The following is a 14,746-nucleotide window of genomic DNA, read 5'->3' as shown; positions in this document are numbered from 1 at the left end:
ATATTTTCAAGTCACTGAGTTCTGTGGTAAGAGGCAGATTCCACAATATAAATTCTGTTGGCAAGATCAAAACTGTTGTAGTCTCCCGAAGTCTACCTGGAAAGTCTGCATCTCTCAAGTAATTTACTTAGTTTTCACAATTGTAGAATTGAAAATGAACTCCTCTCAGCTTCCCAATATACCTGTGTCAGACAGAAGTAATACAGTTTCACTTGTTATGAGACTAGAAGTGGGCAGAAGCTTGTGAGAATAGTTACAGCAGGCATAGGAGAGAGGAGTTTGGGACTGGTTCTGTCTTACGAAAATTAGCTTTTAAATTTTGCAGGGAGAGGAACTGGGGAGTTTTTCATCACCTAGCTTGGGCCTATGTTTAAGTACTCCTTAATTACTAAAATTTTTTAGCTTAATAGAACAGCTCTGTTTCTGTGAACTGACTGTGAGGCTTAGTCAGACTGTTTCTATAATTGGGCAAAATGGAATTAGTCTGGGTGTCCTTGTAGCCAGTAAGTCACTCTTTCAGGCAGTGGAAAACTGTCTGCTGTAGGTACATCCCTGGGCTCCATTTTTGTAGATGGCAACAGCTGCATCAGTTACCTGATAGCTATGAATCTTGTCAGGCTCTTATGAGGATTTCAAAGACTGTAAATAATCAGTACTGAAAATGGACAGTGTCTGCCTGGTGTATTGTTGTCACGGAGTATGAGAAGATTGCTTCCAGTGTCTTGCAAATTGTAGCTCTTTGTTATCTATTCCTATCTTTTTCAGAGCAGTTTGTGATCTTAGCAGCAGCTCCTGCTAAGTAAGTCACTCCCCTTTTCATGTTTATGCAGTTAATTAGATATATCTGAGGGTAGTTCTTTGCTTTTATTTAAATTGAATTATATCCTGTGTATTCAGATCCCTTCTCCAGTTTATCAAAGATCTTGTTAGTTTTGATCTTTTCCTGTAGTAGGCTTGCAGCTTTGTGGTACCTGCAGGTTTCATAAACATACATTGTGTTCAAAGGAAAGATCCTTGCTGTGTGCCACAAAATTGGTCCTTTTGTATTGATAGTTATGTGAACACAGTCAAATTAAAACTGCCCACTGCTCGCTGTTACTAGACCATGTTTCTGTAGCAGTTTTGAGAACATAATGCAAATGTCAGGGTGTGTACTGGTCCTCTGAAAAAGCCTATCCTGTCATAGAAAGAAAGGTTAGTTTGACTTGATTTTTTTTTTTGACATGTCCATATTTATTAGCTTTTACCATCTTATTTTCTAGGTGGTTAAGACAGGAGTATCTAGCTAACTGTTTTTTCTGGAAATTGAAACTGGGCTAAATGGTCTCTAACTCTTCTGTGTCTTGCTTCTCTTGACACCTATTTGTTCAAGACTGTATGCTTATCCTCTTCCAGCTCTGAAGAATCTGTTTTGTGTGTTTGAGTTCTCATTGATTTATTAAAGCTTTGTTTCTTGTTAGCTTACTGCCTTCATACTGTAGGGTATGTGAGGATACTCATAAATAAGCCTATTCAGTTTAGGAAGAGTCACTTGTATTTTACACTGCTGAGTGTGCAGTTAGACAAATTGTCAGAGTCAATCTAGCACCTGTTGCTGCTAAAAGAGTGTTCTCCTTGCTTCTTTCCTCCCAGTTGTGTGTTCTTGTGCCAAGCTGTGATGCTTCTTGAACTGCTGAGCCAGTTTGTTTTGTTAATCCAGCAGAAAACTTCACCTCACTACTCCCGAGTGATTTGTTTTATTACTGAGTTAGCAAATTATATTAGTTTACTATGCCAAAGGTAGCATAAGGTTGAGTGTGGGACTACACAGCCAGCCCCATTCCATAGCAGCAGGCAGTTTGCATCTTCAGAGAAATAATTTTTGTTGGTGTTTTCTCCCCCAGTCTGAAGTAACTTATTCCATGTTGCCTATGTTAACTGTGATGGACACTGGATATTCAGGTAGTATAAAGAGTAACACAAATATTTTAGAGGAAAAAATGCAGTAGTAATGATAGTTCATGTTTGTGTTGTGACTTTTCAAACGAGTGCTTGTCCTCACTTAAAGTTCTGGACACAGAGCTTTTCATTCCAGTTCTCTTTTAGCCCCTTTTAATATTATCTTCTCTTTGCTGTCCTCGTTTAGCTCTTAAAAGTTTATCTTTTGCAGAGAGGTTTTTGCTGTTTACTCCTTTTCTAATTTGTGAAATCCTGCTTGAAAATATTTGTTCTTCTAGTACTTGAAGGGAATTGCTGAAAATACATTTTTCTTCAAAGAAAATCTGAAATAATTGGGTAGTGTTTCATTTTCTTATCAATAAAGATTTGTACAGTGTCTATTTCCATATATTGTATTTTCCTGTGTTCTGGAAAGAATTCTTTATATTGGAATTATGTGTCTCTTCAGTTCTGTTTCAGTAGAATTTTGTTTTCAATAGAATTTACTCCTTGCTTTTAAGCTTTCTGACTGTTTGGTTAGTTATTAAAAAGTTTTAACAGTTTTTAGCAACTGTTTGCTGTTATGCAAGTTCCCCAAAGTATAACACCCACCCCCACCCCCCCCCCCCCGCCTTCTTCTGGATGATAAAAAAAATGACTATTAGCTCTGTTAAAGCACAGATATTGCCCCGTTCTTTTTTTTATCAAATAATCTGTAAGACTATGTGTAAGAGACTTTTTTGATAGATGATGGCAGCCTATTGTCTTCCAAGCAAAAAAAGTTTTCACTTACTGAATACCATTGAACAAAGAATCAATTCACATGGAACGACATTAGAAATCTGCAACACATGCCTATTTGTTTTCCACTGAGAAGACAGTTACCTTTCCAGACTGCTTCTTGACAGTTTCAACCAATAAATATGAAATGACAGTGGTATGTTGCTCTTCTCGGTCACATTCTGTATTAACAAAAACCAAACCGAAGCAAAACCCTAGAGGTTTGTACTGGCAGCTTGGACAGGATCTGAGACCAAACCTTGTCATAGAGCTTCCTGAGTTACAAGAGCGTAATAGCTACTTTGTTTTCACAAGATCACTTTCTATGAAGGTATCTGATGCTATTCTTAAATTTTTTTTTTAATTCTTTATTGACTGCTTCACTGTTTTTTTGTGTCACCGGAATTCAGAATAATAGGTCATCTTGCTTTTAAAAATGTCTGTCCATCCCTCGTCTTACTTGAGGATTTCAGCTGCAAGGTGAAACATGTGAAGTGATAAACAAACTACAGTGGTAAAAGGATACTGGTGGAACTATACTGCAGTAAAAATCTTGGGATTGCATTTCCAGAAACGTCCAACTGGGAAATGGTGTATTTGTTGAAATTAAAGCTTTAATGATAATGGATAACCTTTGAGTAATGCTAGAACTATCAAAGCATCTTATTCTGATACCAAAACCCTGACTTTAAAAAAAAAAAAGTAGTATGAAGTACATATGGTTTAAAAGTAAAAAGTAGCCAAGTAGATTTGCAAGTATCTTTCAACTCAGAGCAATTTTGATGAATATTTGTTCAGTGAAATTTTGATGCTTCAGTATTGGTTCCCATTTGGAACTGAAAATATATGTAAGCATGTAAGGATTTGAAAAGAGTTGGCAAGGAACAGAAGACCTTTTGGGTACTTTTTCAAAATGTACCAGATAAGAAAGAATGCTACGTTGCCTCTTTGTGACTGTAGTGTTTGAGCTAACAACAGATTTAGAGGAATAACAGTGAATGTGAAGCTGGATGTTTTCAGTTCTAAGATACAAATGTGTAAGTGCATTGCTTGTGCACTTGTGTAGTGAAATGGAAACCCACTATTCCCTCTGATCTCCCAGCATATTTTTATGGTGACTTAATGTTTTTGTTGGTCTCTGGTGGGGCTTTCTCTGTGGGTTTCTTGAAATTATTGGTTCAGTGGGTTTGGATATTTTTTTTGTTCTATGAGGACTGCTTTTTTGGACTTCCTGGTTTTAAAGCTGAAAAACTGAAAGAAATTTAAACCTTTAAAATTCTCGCAGGAAAATGATAGAACTTCAACTGAACACCCCACTCCCCGCCCCCACTCCCGCTATATTAAAAATAGAAATTCAGTTGTGACTTGCCCCAGTTTACATTTTTTAAACTAATCTCTTGAAATGCTTGATTTCTCTGGACTGTTCCTTCTGGTTTGTGCCTCTTTCAAACAGAAAATGGAAATGTTTTTAACATATAGTGTCTAAAATGTTTCCTATTTGTAGGATGATAATGCTCAAATATATTGTTGGCAGTATTTTTTTATATAAATATATTCAGATTTAGTCTTCAGATTCTTTTAGACACCAAGATGTTTATGCCAAAATACTTGCATTTTAGAACTCCTTACTTAAAGCTGAGGAAGTTAAGTTACACTAAAAGATCAGTTGATGCCATACTTGTCACAGAAGCAGATAATTCTCAAGTTTTACTAATTCTGAATCCATGGTGGTTTTACTGTCATAATTTTCCATTACCTTGATGCAAGAGAATGACACAGTCCTCTTTTGTGTGTTTTTAGGTGACATACTTCAAATTTAAGCTACATGAGAAGAAAGAAGTTAGGCTATGTCGTATTTATACAGTTATTTGTTTCTATCTATTTTACCTATCCATTGTATTATACTGCATTTAATTGGTGATTTTTTTTTGTGTATGTGTATTGGTTCTGATCACGTTGACCACATGCTAGAAGAACTGCATGTTATTGATTCCTTCTTTTATTCTGTATTTAGATTGTTCCAGTTATTTATTTGAGCAAATTTGTAACATTCCAAAAATGTAGGTCACACTGTAACCTGTAAAATTACATTCAGGAAGATTACCTTATAAAAGGTGTATAATATTTGATTTGTGGTCAGTGCATAAATTTATATATTGAATTCGATGAAGAAGTACTGGTTTTAATATGTAAGCATTCTGTGTGTTTAGAAATATATAGAGGAATCTTTTTCTCTTCCTATGAACAAACCAGCCAAAGGATACTGACAGTAAAAGGAAAAGAAAATGTTGTTGTTATCTAATATGCCATAGATTATATTTATTTTGTTGCTGTCTTGAAGAGGATTAATTTTACTTTTATCATTGGTCAAACATCAATGGTTTTTGGTGTTTTCACACTACTACTTAGTAGCAGTCTGATTTTGGAGTGGGTGAAAATTTTGTTTGCTAGCTAGTTCTTGCCTCTTAAGAATGACCTCACCTTTTTATAGATTTTTTTAGGCTAAAGAATTAGAATCTAAGATAGTGTCATTTAAATAGCAACCCCTGACCTGAGTCTAGAGTTTAGGATGCTATAAGACAGCCCATGGAAGAGGTGAGATAGGAGTCACTTTTCACTGCCAACAGCTGACTCCTCTTCCAGATTCCCTCTTGTTCTTTCTGGCCAGGCATTAGTCTTTATGGCCTATGTCTTTATTTAATTCTTATTTATAGAATTTTCTAAAATAAATAACTAAATTCTTCAGGTAACTTGTGTAATTTAAAGTCAGATCAGTTCCCTAAGACGGCTCCCTGTCCACCTTCGGAAGACCTAATGCTAGCAGGAAAGAAGGGAAAAAGAGAGAGCAGATGTTCCCCTTTCATCACCAGCATGGATTTATTTTCTGTTTATACTGGGTCTGGATGGGTTAGAGTTAATTTTCTTCATAGCAGCCTATTATGGGGCTGTGTTTTGGATTTGTGACTAAAACTGTTGGTAACACACTGGTGTTTTGGCTATTGCTGAGCAGCACTTACACAGTGTCAAGGCTTTTTCTTTTTCCCCATTCTGGATGCCCTGGTCAGTAGGCTGGGGTGGGCAGGAAGCTGGGAGGGGACATGCCTGGGACAGCTGACCCAAATTGACTGCAGGGATATTACATGCCATATAACATCATGCTCAGCAATAAAAAAAACTGAGGGGACTAGGGGTGGTGTTGGTCTGGAAGGTAGCTATTGCTTGGAGACTGGCTGGGTGTTGATCTGCTTGTGGGAGGTAGTGAATGGTTAAAAACACCACTTGGTGTTTTTTCCTCTTTTCTTCACTTATTAAACTGGACCCATGCATTTCCTTGCTTTTCCTGTTCTCTCCCATGTCTCTCAGCATTGAGAGGGGGTGACTGAGCAAGGGGCTGTAAGGTACTTAGCTGCTGCCTGGGGTTAACCCACTACAGAGTTCTTAAATGCTCCAACGTTTCATTCTGTGTATTTGCAATTATACGACTCTGAATATTGTCCAGAAGAAACCACTCATCATTTGTAACTTTGACATTATCTTAGCATTATTTTCGGTATTTCACCTCTCCTAAGCTGGATCTTGGAAAGGAATCTGTTCTACCTGGTGAATGAGGGGAACATAATTGATCAGGGGAGCTAGGAGTAAATTTGGATGGACACATAATGCTTAAAAAAGTTGAGCTGATCTTTCAGTTTTAACTTCCAGTGACATGGTCTTTTTGGGAATATATAAGAAATTTCTTAATTGATCCATCTTAAGCAAGGATTATGTTGCACTTAAACACTTTGCTGACTTCATGCTTCATTGCCAACACCTAGTGGTACGTAAGGCAGATGGGTGAGTTGATCAGCTGAAAGCCTCACAGCCTCTCCTAACTTCACTTCAGTTAGTATTTTTTGGGGAAGTTGTAGAGTTTTCAGTTGGAGTAGTTCCACAACTAGTTTATCATATGCTGTGTGAATCATAGAATCATGGTGGGCATCCACCACCTTGTTGGGCAACCTGTGTCACTGTTTCATCACCCTCAGCGTAAAAAATGGTCTTCCTTATATCTAGTCTGAATCTACCCCCCCTTAGTTTAAAGCCATTCCCCCTTGTCCTGTCGCAACAGGCCCTGCTAAAAAGTTTGCCACCATCTTTTTTATAAGCCTCCTTTGAATACTGATAGGCTGCAAGAAGGTCTCCCCGAAGCCTTCTCTTCTCCAGGCTGAACAACCCCAACTCTCTCAGCCTTTCTTCATAGGAGAGGTGTTCCATCCCCCTGATCATTTTTGTGTCCCTCTTCTGGACCCGCTCCAACAGGTCCGTGTCTTTCTTATGCTGAGGGCTCCAGAGCTGGATGCAGTACTCCAGGTGGGGTCTCACCAGAGCAGAGTAGAGGGGCAGAATCACCTCCCTCGACCTGCTGGCCACGCTGCTTTTGATGCAGCCCAGGATACGATTGGCCTTCTGGGCTGCGAGCGCACATTGCTGGCTCGTGTCCAGCTTTTCATCCACCAGTACCCCCAAGTCCTTCTCGGCAGGGCTGCTCTTAATCCCTTCATCCCCCAGCGGGGGTTGCCCTGACCCACGTGCAGGACCTTGCACTTGGCCTTGTGAAACCTCATGAGGTTCACATGGGCCCACTTTCTCAAGCTTGTCCAGGTCCCTCTGGATGGCATCCCGTCCCTCTGGTGTGTCGACTGCACCACTCAGCTTGGTGTCATTGGCAAACTTGCTGAGGGTGCACTTGATCCCACTGTCTGTGTCACTGATGAAGATATTAAACAGTACCGGTCCCAATATGGACCCCTGTGGGACGCCACTCGTCACCAACCTCCATCTGGACATTGAGCCGTTGACCCTCTGGATGCGACCATCTAACCAATTCCTCACCCACCGAACAGTCCAGCCATCAAATCCGTACCCCTTCAATTTAGAGAGAAGGGTGTTGTGGGGGACCGTGTCAAAGGCCTTACAGAGGTCCAGATGGATGACATCTGTAGCCCTTCCCATGTCCACTGATGTAGTCACCCCATCATAGAAGGCCACTAGGTTAGTCAGGCAGGGCTTGCCCTTGGTGAAGCCATGCTGGCTGTCTTTAATCAGGGGTGTGGATGAAAACAGCAGCTTAATATCCTGGCCTGGAATGGTGGAATACTAAGCTACTTATGCCAGTGGAAGAAACATTCTTTCGCATGTTAGGTTTATCAGTAAACTGTGAGTAACAGATTTATGACTGTTTATGACTATAAAACCACTTCAGAAAGTGGTTTTAGGGTACTTTGGAATTGGTCTATTCAGTAAGCTAATAATGACAAGTGAGTGTCCCTTCCTTGTTCCAATGCTTTAGTTGTGTGAGCTCCTGATGCTTTGTGCCAGTACAGATACAGCTGAGGACTGAGCTGATGCAGATTCAGCAGAAATTAATGTTTTCTGATGTTTTATCACAAAATCACCAGCTGTCTGTGCAAAAAACCTATAGGAATGTATGACTAAGGATTTGGCGAACAAGGGAATACTGCTGTTTAGCAGTACTGCTCTTTTCAATATGGCTGTGATGGCTTGCCATTACATTAGCTCAGACATTTTGTAAAATCCTACTTTTAGTCAGTCCTCCATTTCCTCTGTGTATGTGATGACTGAGATGATCTGAAGAAGAGTATTTTGGTTCTGCATTTCTGGAATGCATCTGGTTACATCAGTCTAGCTTCTCAGAAGGGCACAGTATTGTTCCATGTTGTATGATTTAGTCTTATATTCAGGAACTGTGCTAATTCTCCTCTGCACTGCCATAATTGCTAGAAATTTAAATGGTCTGTTTGGGTGAGGACCATAGCTAAGCAGTACTTCGTTAACTGTTTTCCTTGCACCTTTTTTTCTTTTCTTGCTTCGGATGCAGAATGTCTAGAGATGCAGTGCAAGAGCCTTACTTGGTTTGTGCAGTAATCCATCTGCTCTTCTGTTTTGATCTGGTCATATTTCATCTAATAATACTGCCGTGTCTTTCAGCCTGTTAAATAGGAGATTGGAAGCTTAAGGGGAAGTGATCCTCATCAGTCTCATGCCTAAGTATTTTGTTGATGTAACACGACAGATCCAGATTATTGGAAAAAACCTTATAACAATGTATTTCTGTTAAGTTCAAAGTAAAAGATTTTTCCTGAGAGGTGAATGTTACAGCCCGTAAAGTTTCAAGGGAGCACAAGACGTGTTAGCACAGCAAAAACGAAGGAGTAACTGTCATTCTCTCTTCCTGTACTAACTCTTTACGAGCCTTGTCTTTGCTGTGATAATTAGCTCCAGTTAACGTGCTCACACAGAGGCCATACTGGAGAGGATGATTAGCAGAGGAAATGCTTAGAGTTTAATTAGTTGTAGATAGGTAGATAGTTGTAGATAGGGTTCTGCCTAACTGCTACAGGAGAAAAGTAAAAATTCAGCTAGACTTGAGTAATCCAGGTAAGAATCCTTATTTACTAGTTATTAATGTATGTTCTGCTCAATAGCTTTTCACAGTTACTACTTTGGAATGTTGTTTTCTTGAAAGGCAATAAATAGTTACTCAATCTTACCTTCAGACTTTAAAAAAAAATAAAATACAAGTTGTCATGTATCTTTAATAAGAACTTCTGTCTTTGGTGATGAGTTCATAGTAATTGACTTCATCATAATCTTAAGTATACTGAAGACTGTAGGACTAATAATAATCAGAAAACATAAGCATTGAGATTAAAGGTGTTTATAGAATGTAGACTTTGGGCGGTATAACTTTTGCTGTCATATTCTACTTGTAGGTAAAAAGAACATACTCTCATGGTACGTATAGAGCTGGCCCAATGAGACAGATCAGCCTGGTTGGAGCAGTTGATGAGGAAGTGGGGGATTACTTCCCTGAATTCCTTGATATGTTGGAAGAATCACCCTTCTTAAAAGTAAGGACAGAAGGGAATGGGTTGGGAGAAGGGGGACAATATACTGTCTAGTACTGTTATAACAAAGTGAGAGTATGTGATACTTGCTTAGATAATTGAGTGGTCTAATAAATGTTTTCATCGTGACAGATAAAGGCTGCTTTTAAAAAATTTTTAAAGTAACTCACTTCAAAATTGTGGCTTGTATTTCCCATTAGTGTACACTGCCATGGGGAACACTTTCTAGTTTAAAATTAGAGTCTCGTAAAGACAGTGATGATGGTCCCATTATGTGGGTACGTCCAGGAGAACAGATGATCCCTGTGGCTGACATGCCAAAGTCACCTTTCAAAAGGAAGAGGTATGTTGAATTACTTTGCTTCATAAATGTCTGGTTAGTATTCTTTCTCTACAAATTCACTTTATCCCAAACATTTTACTGGTTGATACTATATTTTAGTATAAATTTCTGTAAATCTTCATCTCAAAATATACTTTTAAGTTACTTTGTTTTGTAACGATGTGGATTTTTAAATTTTTTTTTAATATCTGGCCAAGTAAGGTGCTGGTCTTTTTTTGAGCTTTAGTAGGAATTTAAGGTGAAAACTGCAGGGAAATGTGAACAGGTATACAAATACTGATGTATGCCACAAGACTAGAATTAATACCTCTGTTCTTAAACGTGAGTGGATGTTTAAAGACCTCAAGGAACAAGGGCTTCTCTCTCACCTGAAAGGTAACACCTCCAATGCTAAATGACATCTTTAAGCTTTACTGTGGTACTGGGTATAAGTACCAGCTTAAGAGTAGGGATGTCCTCTGCAGAACTTGAATATTATGTGTCATGAGAAATTATGTCTTTGGAGTTCTCTTGTTCAAAATTCAAACATAAAAAGGGAGCATACAAGAAGTGGAAGCAGGGTCAAGTGCCTCAGAAGGAGTATAGAGATACTGTCCAACCATGAAGGGGATGCAGTTAAAGCCAGAGACCATCTGGAGTTGAATTTGGCAAGGGGTGTGAAGGGCAACAAGGACTTCTACAGGCATATGGGCAGCAAAAGAAAGACTAGGGAAAATGTAAGGCATCTGCTGAATGGGGCAAAGGGCCTAGAGACAAAGGACACAGAAAAGGCCAAGATACTCAATGCTTTCTTTGCTGTTGTCTTTACTGGTGAGATTTATCTTCAGGAATGCCAGGTCCCGGAGACAGTAGGAGTGTCTGGAGCAAGGACTACTTGCCTTCAGTGGAGGAGAATCGGGTTAAGGAACATATTAGACGTACAGATTAGACACATACAAGCCCATGGGACCTGATGGGATGTACCCACAAGTGCTGTGGGAGCTGGCCAGTGTCATTGTAAGGCCACTCTTGATTGCCTTTGAAAGGTTATGGCAATTGACAAAGGTTCCTGAGGACTGGAGGAAAGCAAATGTCACTCCAATAATTTAGAAGGGTAAGAAGCAGGACCTGGGGAACTGCAGACCAGTCAGCCTCACCTTCGTTCTGGGAAGGATGCCATTTCAAACATGAGGGACAAGATGATGGATGGGAGTAGCTCATATTGATTTATAAAGGAGAAATCATGTCTTATCCGTCTGATAGCATTCTACAACAAAATGACTGGCTCACAGGATGAGAGGAGTGCCAGGGGTGTTGTTTATCTTGAACTTTGCAAAGCTTTTCACACTGGACACTTGTCTCCCATAATATCCTAATAGATAAATTAATGAAGGGCAAACTGGACTGATGGGCAGTGAAGTGGTTCAAGAACTGGCTTAACTGCCATGCTCAAAGGGTTGTGATCAGCAGCACAGAGGCCAGCTGGAGGACAGTCGCTACTGGAGTAACCCAGACATTGATACCTTGTGCCAGTACTGTTCAACATCTTCATTAACGGCCAGCATCGTGGGACAGAGCACACCCTCAGCAAGTTTGCAGGAGATACAAAACTGGAAGGAGTGGTTGATGCACCAGAGGGTTGCGCTGCCAGTGAGAGGGACCTTGAGAGGCTGTAGAAATGGGCCGACTCAGTGGAGTCACGAAGTTAACACTGGGATGCGCAAAGCCGTGCACCTGGGAGGAATAACCCTGTGCACCAGCACAGGCTGGGGACCAACTGGCTGGACAGCAGTCCACCAGAGGAGGACTTGGGGGTCCTGGTGGACGACAGGTTAACCAGAAGCCACCAGTGTGCCTTTGTGGCAAAGCAGGCCAGCAGCCTCCTGGACAGGATTAGGGGTAGCACTGCTAGCAGGTTGAGGGAGATGATTCTTCCCCTCTGCTCATCACTGGTGAGACACATCTGGAGTATCGTGTCCAGTTCCGGGCTTGCCAGCCCAAGACAGATCTGGGCATACTGGAGCAGGGCTGGTGACATGAAAGGCGGGCATGGGAGAACTGGGATTTACCCTTGAGAAAAGAAGGCTCAGTGTATCAATGTGTATAAGCTGTGTATCTGATGGGAGGTTGTAAGAAGGACTTCTTTCAGCAGTGCCCAGTGACATGACCAGGGGTAATGGGCACAAACTGAATTATGAGAAATTCCATTTAAAATAAGAAAAAAAAAAAAAGTAGTTTACTGTATGGATGGTTGAACACTAGGACAGGTTGCTCAGAGAGCTTGTGGAGTCTCCCTGTCTTTGGAGTTGCTCAAAACTTGACTGGACACGCTCCTGAGCAACCTGCTCTAGTTGAGTGGGGGAAGCTGGATTACACAGTCTCCAGATGTCCCTTCCAATCTTGGCTATGTAATGATTATGTTATGATTATAAACAGCTCTTGGAAAAATGTGGCACACATTGTTGGCTCCAGGTGGCCAAGAAAATGGTCTCGTGGCTCTGTTACTGCTCTGCAGTGTTTCCTTCACTTTCATTAAACCCTAAAGAAATAATCTTTTGCTGCTTCTCATTCCCAGTTCTACAACATGGAACTAAATATACATACACATTTCCCAGCGGTTTGGTAGAAACATGAATGATTAAGAATGACTTCAGGGACAACTGAAATGTGTATCTAATAGTCAGGAAGCAGCAAAGGCCGGTGGTTCCCTGCCAGGGGCTGATCATGGTAGGGCCCAGTCTTACAGTGTCTGAGGGAGGCAGGTAGGGCAGACCTGGGGTTTGGGGACCAGATTCAGCCCGGACTCCAATGTGTCAGGCAAGTGTGTGGTGATGGGGCAGGTCTGAGGTCAAGCCAGGAAGTTGGTCTGCCAGTGAGGATCAGGTCCAGTGATTGTCAGGCAGGTCCATCATGACAAAGCCATCCTGAGGTCAAGCTGGGAAGCAGGTCTGTGGCCCTGCACACCTCTGGCTGTGGTGAAGACGAGCACTTCTGCAGCATGGCACAGGCCAGGACTAAAGGCCCAGGACTGAGCTTCAATAGAGCTCCTGGGCTCTCTGTGTGGGTTTGTGGGTGGAGGCTGCTCAGTCATTAGGGCCTTTTAGTGCACTCAGGGCCCTGACACTGTGGTGGTGTTTTTGATTTTTTTAATTGCGTAGGTGTTCTGATTTTTTGCGTAGCTCATTAAATTTTTAATTTGTCCTAAGTGTTACTGTTTTTCTCATTTGACTATATGTTCTCACTGAAGGGAGAAAAACAGTGCTATTGGCTATGGTGGAAATTAGGTAATTAAGAGAAATTTCTGTATCACTAATACTGGTTTTCTTATACAGAACTACCAATGAAATAAAAAACTTGCAGTACCTACCTCGAACCAGTGAACCCCGTGAAATGCTATTTGAAGACCGGACACGAGCCCATGCAGATCACATAGGACAAGGTTTTGAACGACAGACTACAGCTGCTGTGGGAGTATTGAAGGCTGTGCACTGCGGAGAGTGGTATGTGTTGATTGACTTACTCACCTAGGTGTTTGAAAAATATTTGCCTGAATTTCCATTTATAATTGGTAGAAGGAGCACAGAATAGGTTAATCTAGTATTAGAGATTTAATGAAGACTTAGTAGATACTGGACTCCTTTTTTGCCCTTCATCTCTGTGCACTAGATGTGTTTGTCTGCCCTCTGCTAGACTGGGTACAGTTTTGCTGTGTGGTTGAAACTAGAAAGGTGCCTTGCAATGACAATTTAATAGCTATAATTGAGTTGCTGTAACTGAGTTAGATGTAAAAACACGTTACACTTTGTTTTGCTGTAAATAGTGCATACGGACTGACCTGAGTTTCTGCCTCAGAGGTGCACATGAAGACCTTTTGTCAATTCTTTGTGTTGTCTGGAGATGAGCAGAACTTTTATGCTTCTGCTTCAAAATTACGGCTGTTGCAACCCTGATTTATTTATGGTAGATCACCTAGGAAGAATCCTGTTGGAGGCTGTATGATTTTCTTTGGTGTCTGTCTTCGGAATTGCCATATGAGATTCAGGAAATGAATGTATCTCATTTGAAGCTGTTTACATTTTAGCCAAATAAAAAGCCCATAATCATATAGGCTTCCTGGCTCAGATCTAAGAAGCATTTTTCAGGATCTTCTGACCTTGGTTTGGGAGAAGGACCTTAGTTTTGGAGGTTACCTTTGCATACGTAAACACTAAAACCACCTTTTGGTCTTTGTATCTGCCTAGAATTTAGAAGAGTGAATTCCCTTTGGACGAAATGATGCAAGTTTGTGTTACAGTGCGTGAGTTCATTGAGATAGAAAACTGAATAATTGCCGTTGGTGAACAACTGGATTGTTCAGCTGTTAATGTGTTTTTACTGTGGGCTCTGAGGTTTTGCAGTTTACTTCCTCTTCAGTTTGATGGTAGCTGGACCCTTAAACTTCCTGCTTGCTCTGTGAGAAGCTGGAGTGAATTAAGACTGAGCAGTGGTAGCAGCGCAAGAGCTGAGATACTGTGTAGATCCGATTGTTTTAAATTACACTTTGCATATATGAGAGAGAGAGACTCAAAGCTTTATCAAAGAAAGTAAAAAAACCAAACAAAAACAAAACCCCACCCTCCAAACTTGCGTGCCTGTGGAAATTAATAAGAATTTAAATTGATAGTAATTTAAATGTGTGTGGGAACTTCCCATTCTCACCCTATACACCTTCATAACAAGATCCTCCTCCCTTGGAAATCATTACATGTTCATTTACATTAAGTTTTCTTGCTTTTCAGATCTAAACCATCATCTTCTTTCATACTTTGGAACTTGTGGA

General features: G+C 40.5%; 1 protein-coding gene across 1 annotated transcript in view; it reads left to right on the top strand.

Moving 5' to 3' along the window:
- RSBN1L (round spermatid basic protein 1 like) overlaps positions 1–14,746 on the top strand; it is a 54,504-nt gene that overhangs the window by 31,464 nt on the left and 8,294 nt on the right. Inside the window, exons 4-6 of the mRNA XM_076364174.1 lie at positions 9,471–9,608; positions 9,806–9,948; positions 13,260–13,427. Coding sequence (XP_076220289.1) covers positions 9,471–9,608; positions 9,806–9,948; positions 13,260–13,427 — 449 coding nt within the window. The remainder of the gene's footprint in view (positions 1–9,470; positions 9,609–9,805; positions 9,949–13,259; positions 13,428–14,746) is intronic.

The sequence above is a fragment of the Aptenodytes patagonicus genome, chromosome 1 (genome assembly GCF_965638725.1).
Source record: "Aptenodytes patagonicus chromosome 1, bAptPat1.pri.cur, whole genome shotgun sequence".
Classification (NCBI taxonomy): domain Eukaryota; kingdom Metazoa; phylum Chordata; class Aves; order Sphenisciformes; family Spheniscidae; genus Aptenodytes; species Aptenodytes patagonicus.
The sequence above is the reverse complement of the archived record's forward strand: the minus strand, read 5'-3'. Positions and strand labels throughout refer to the sequence as shown.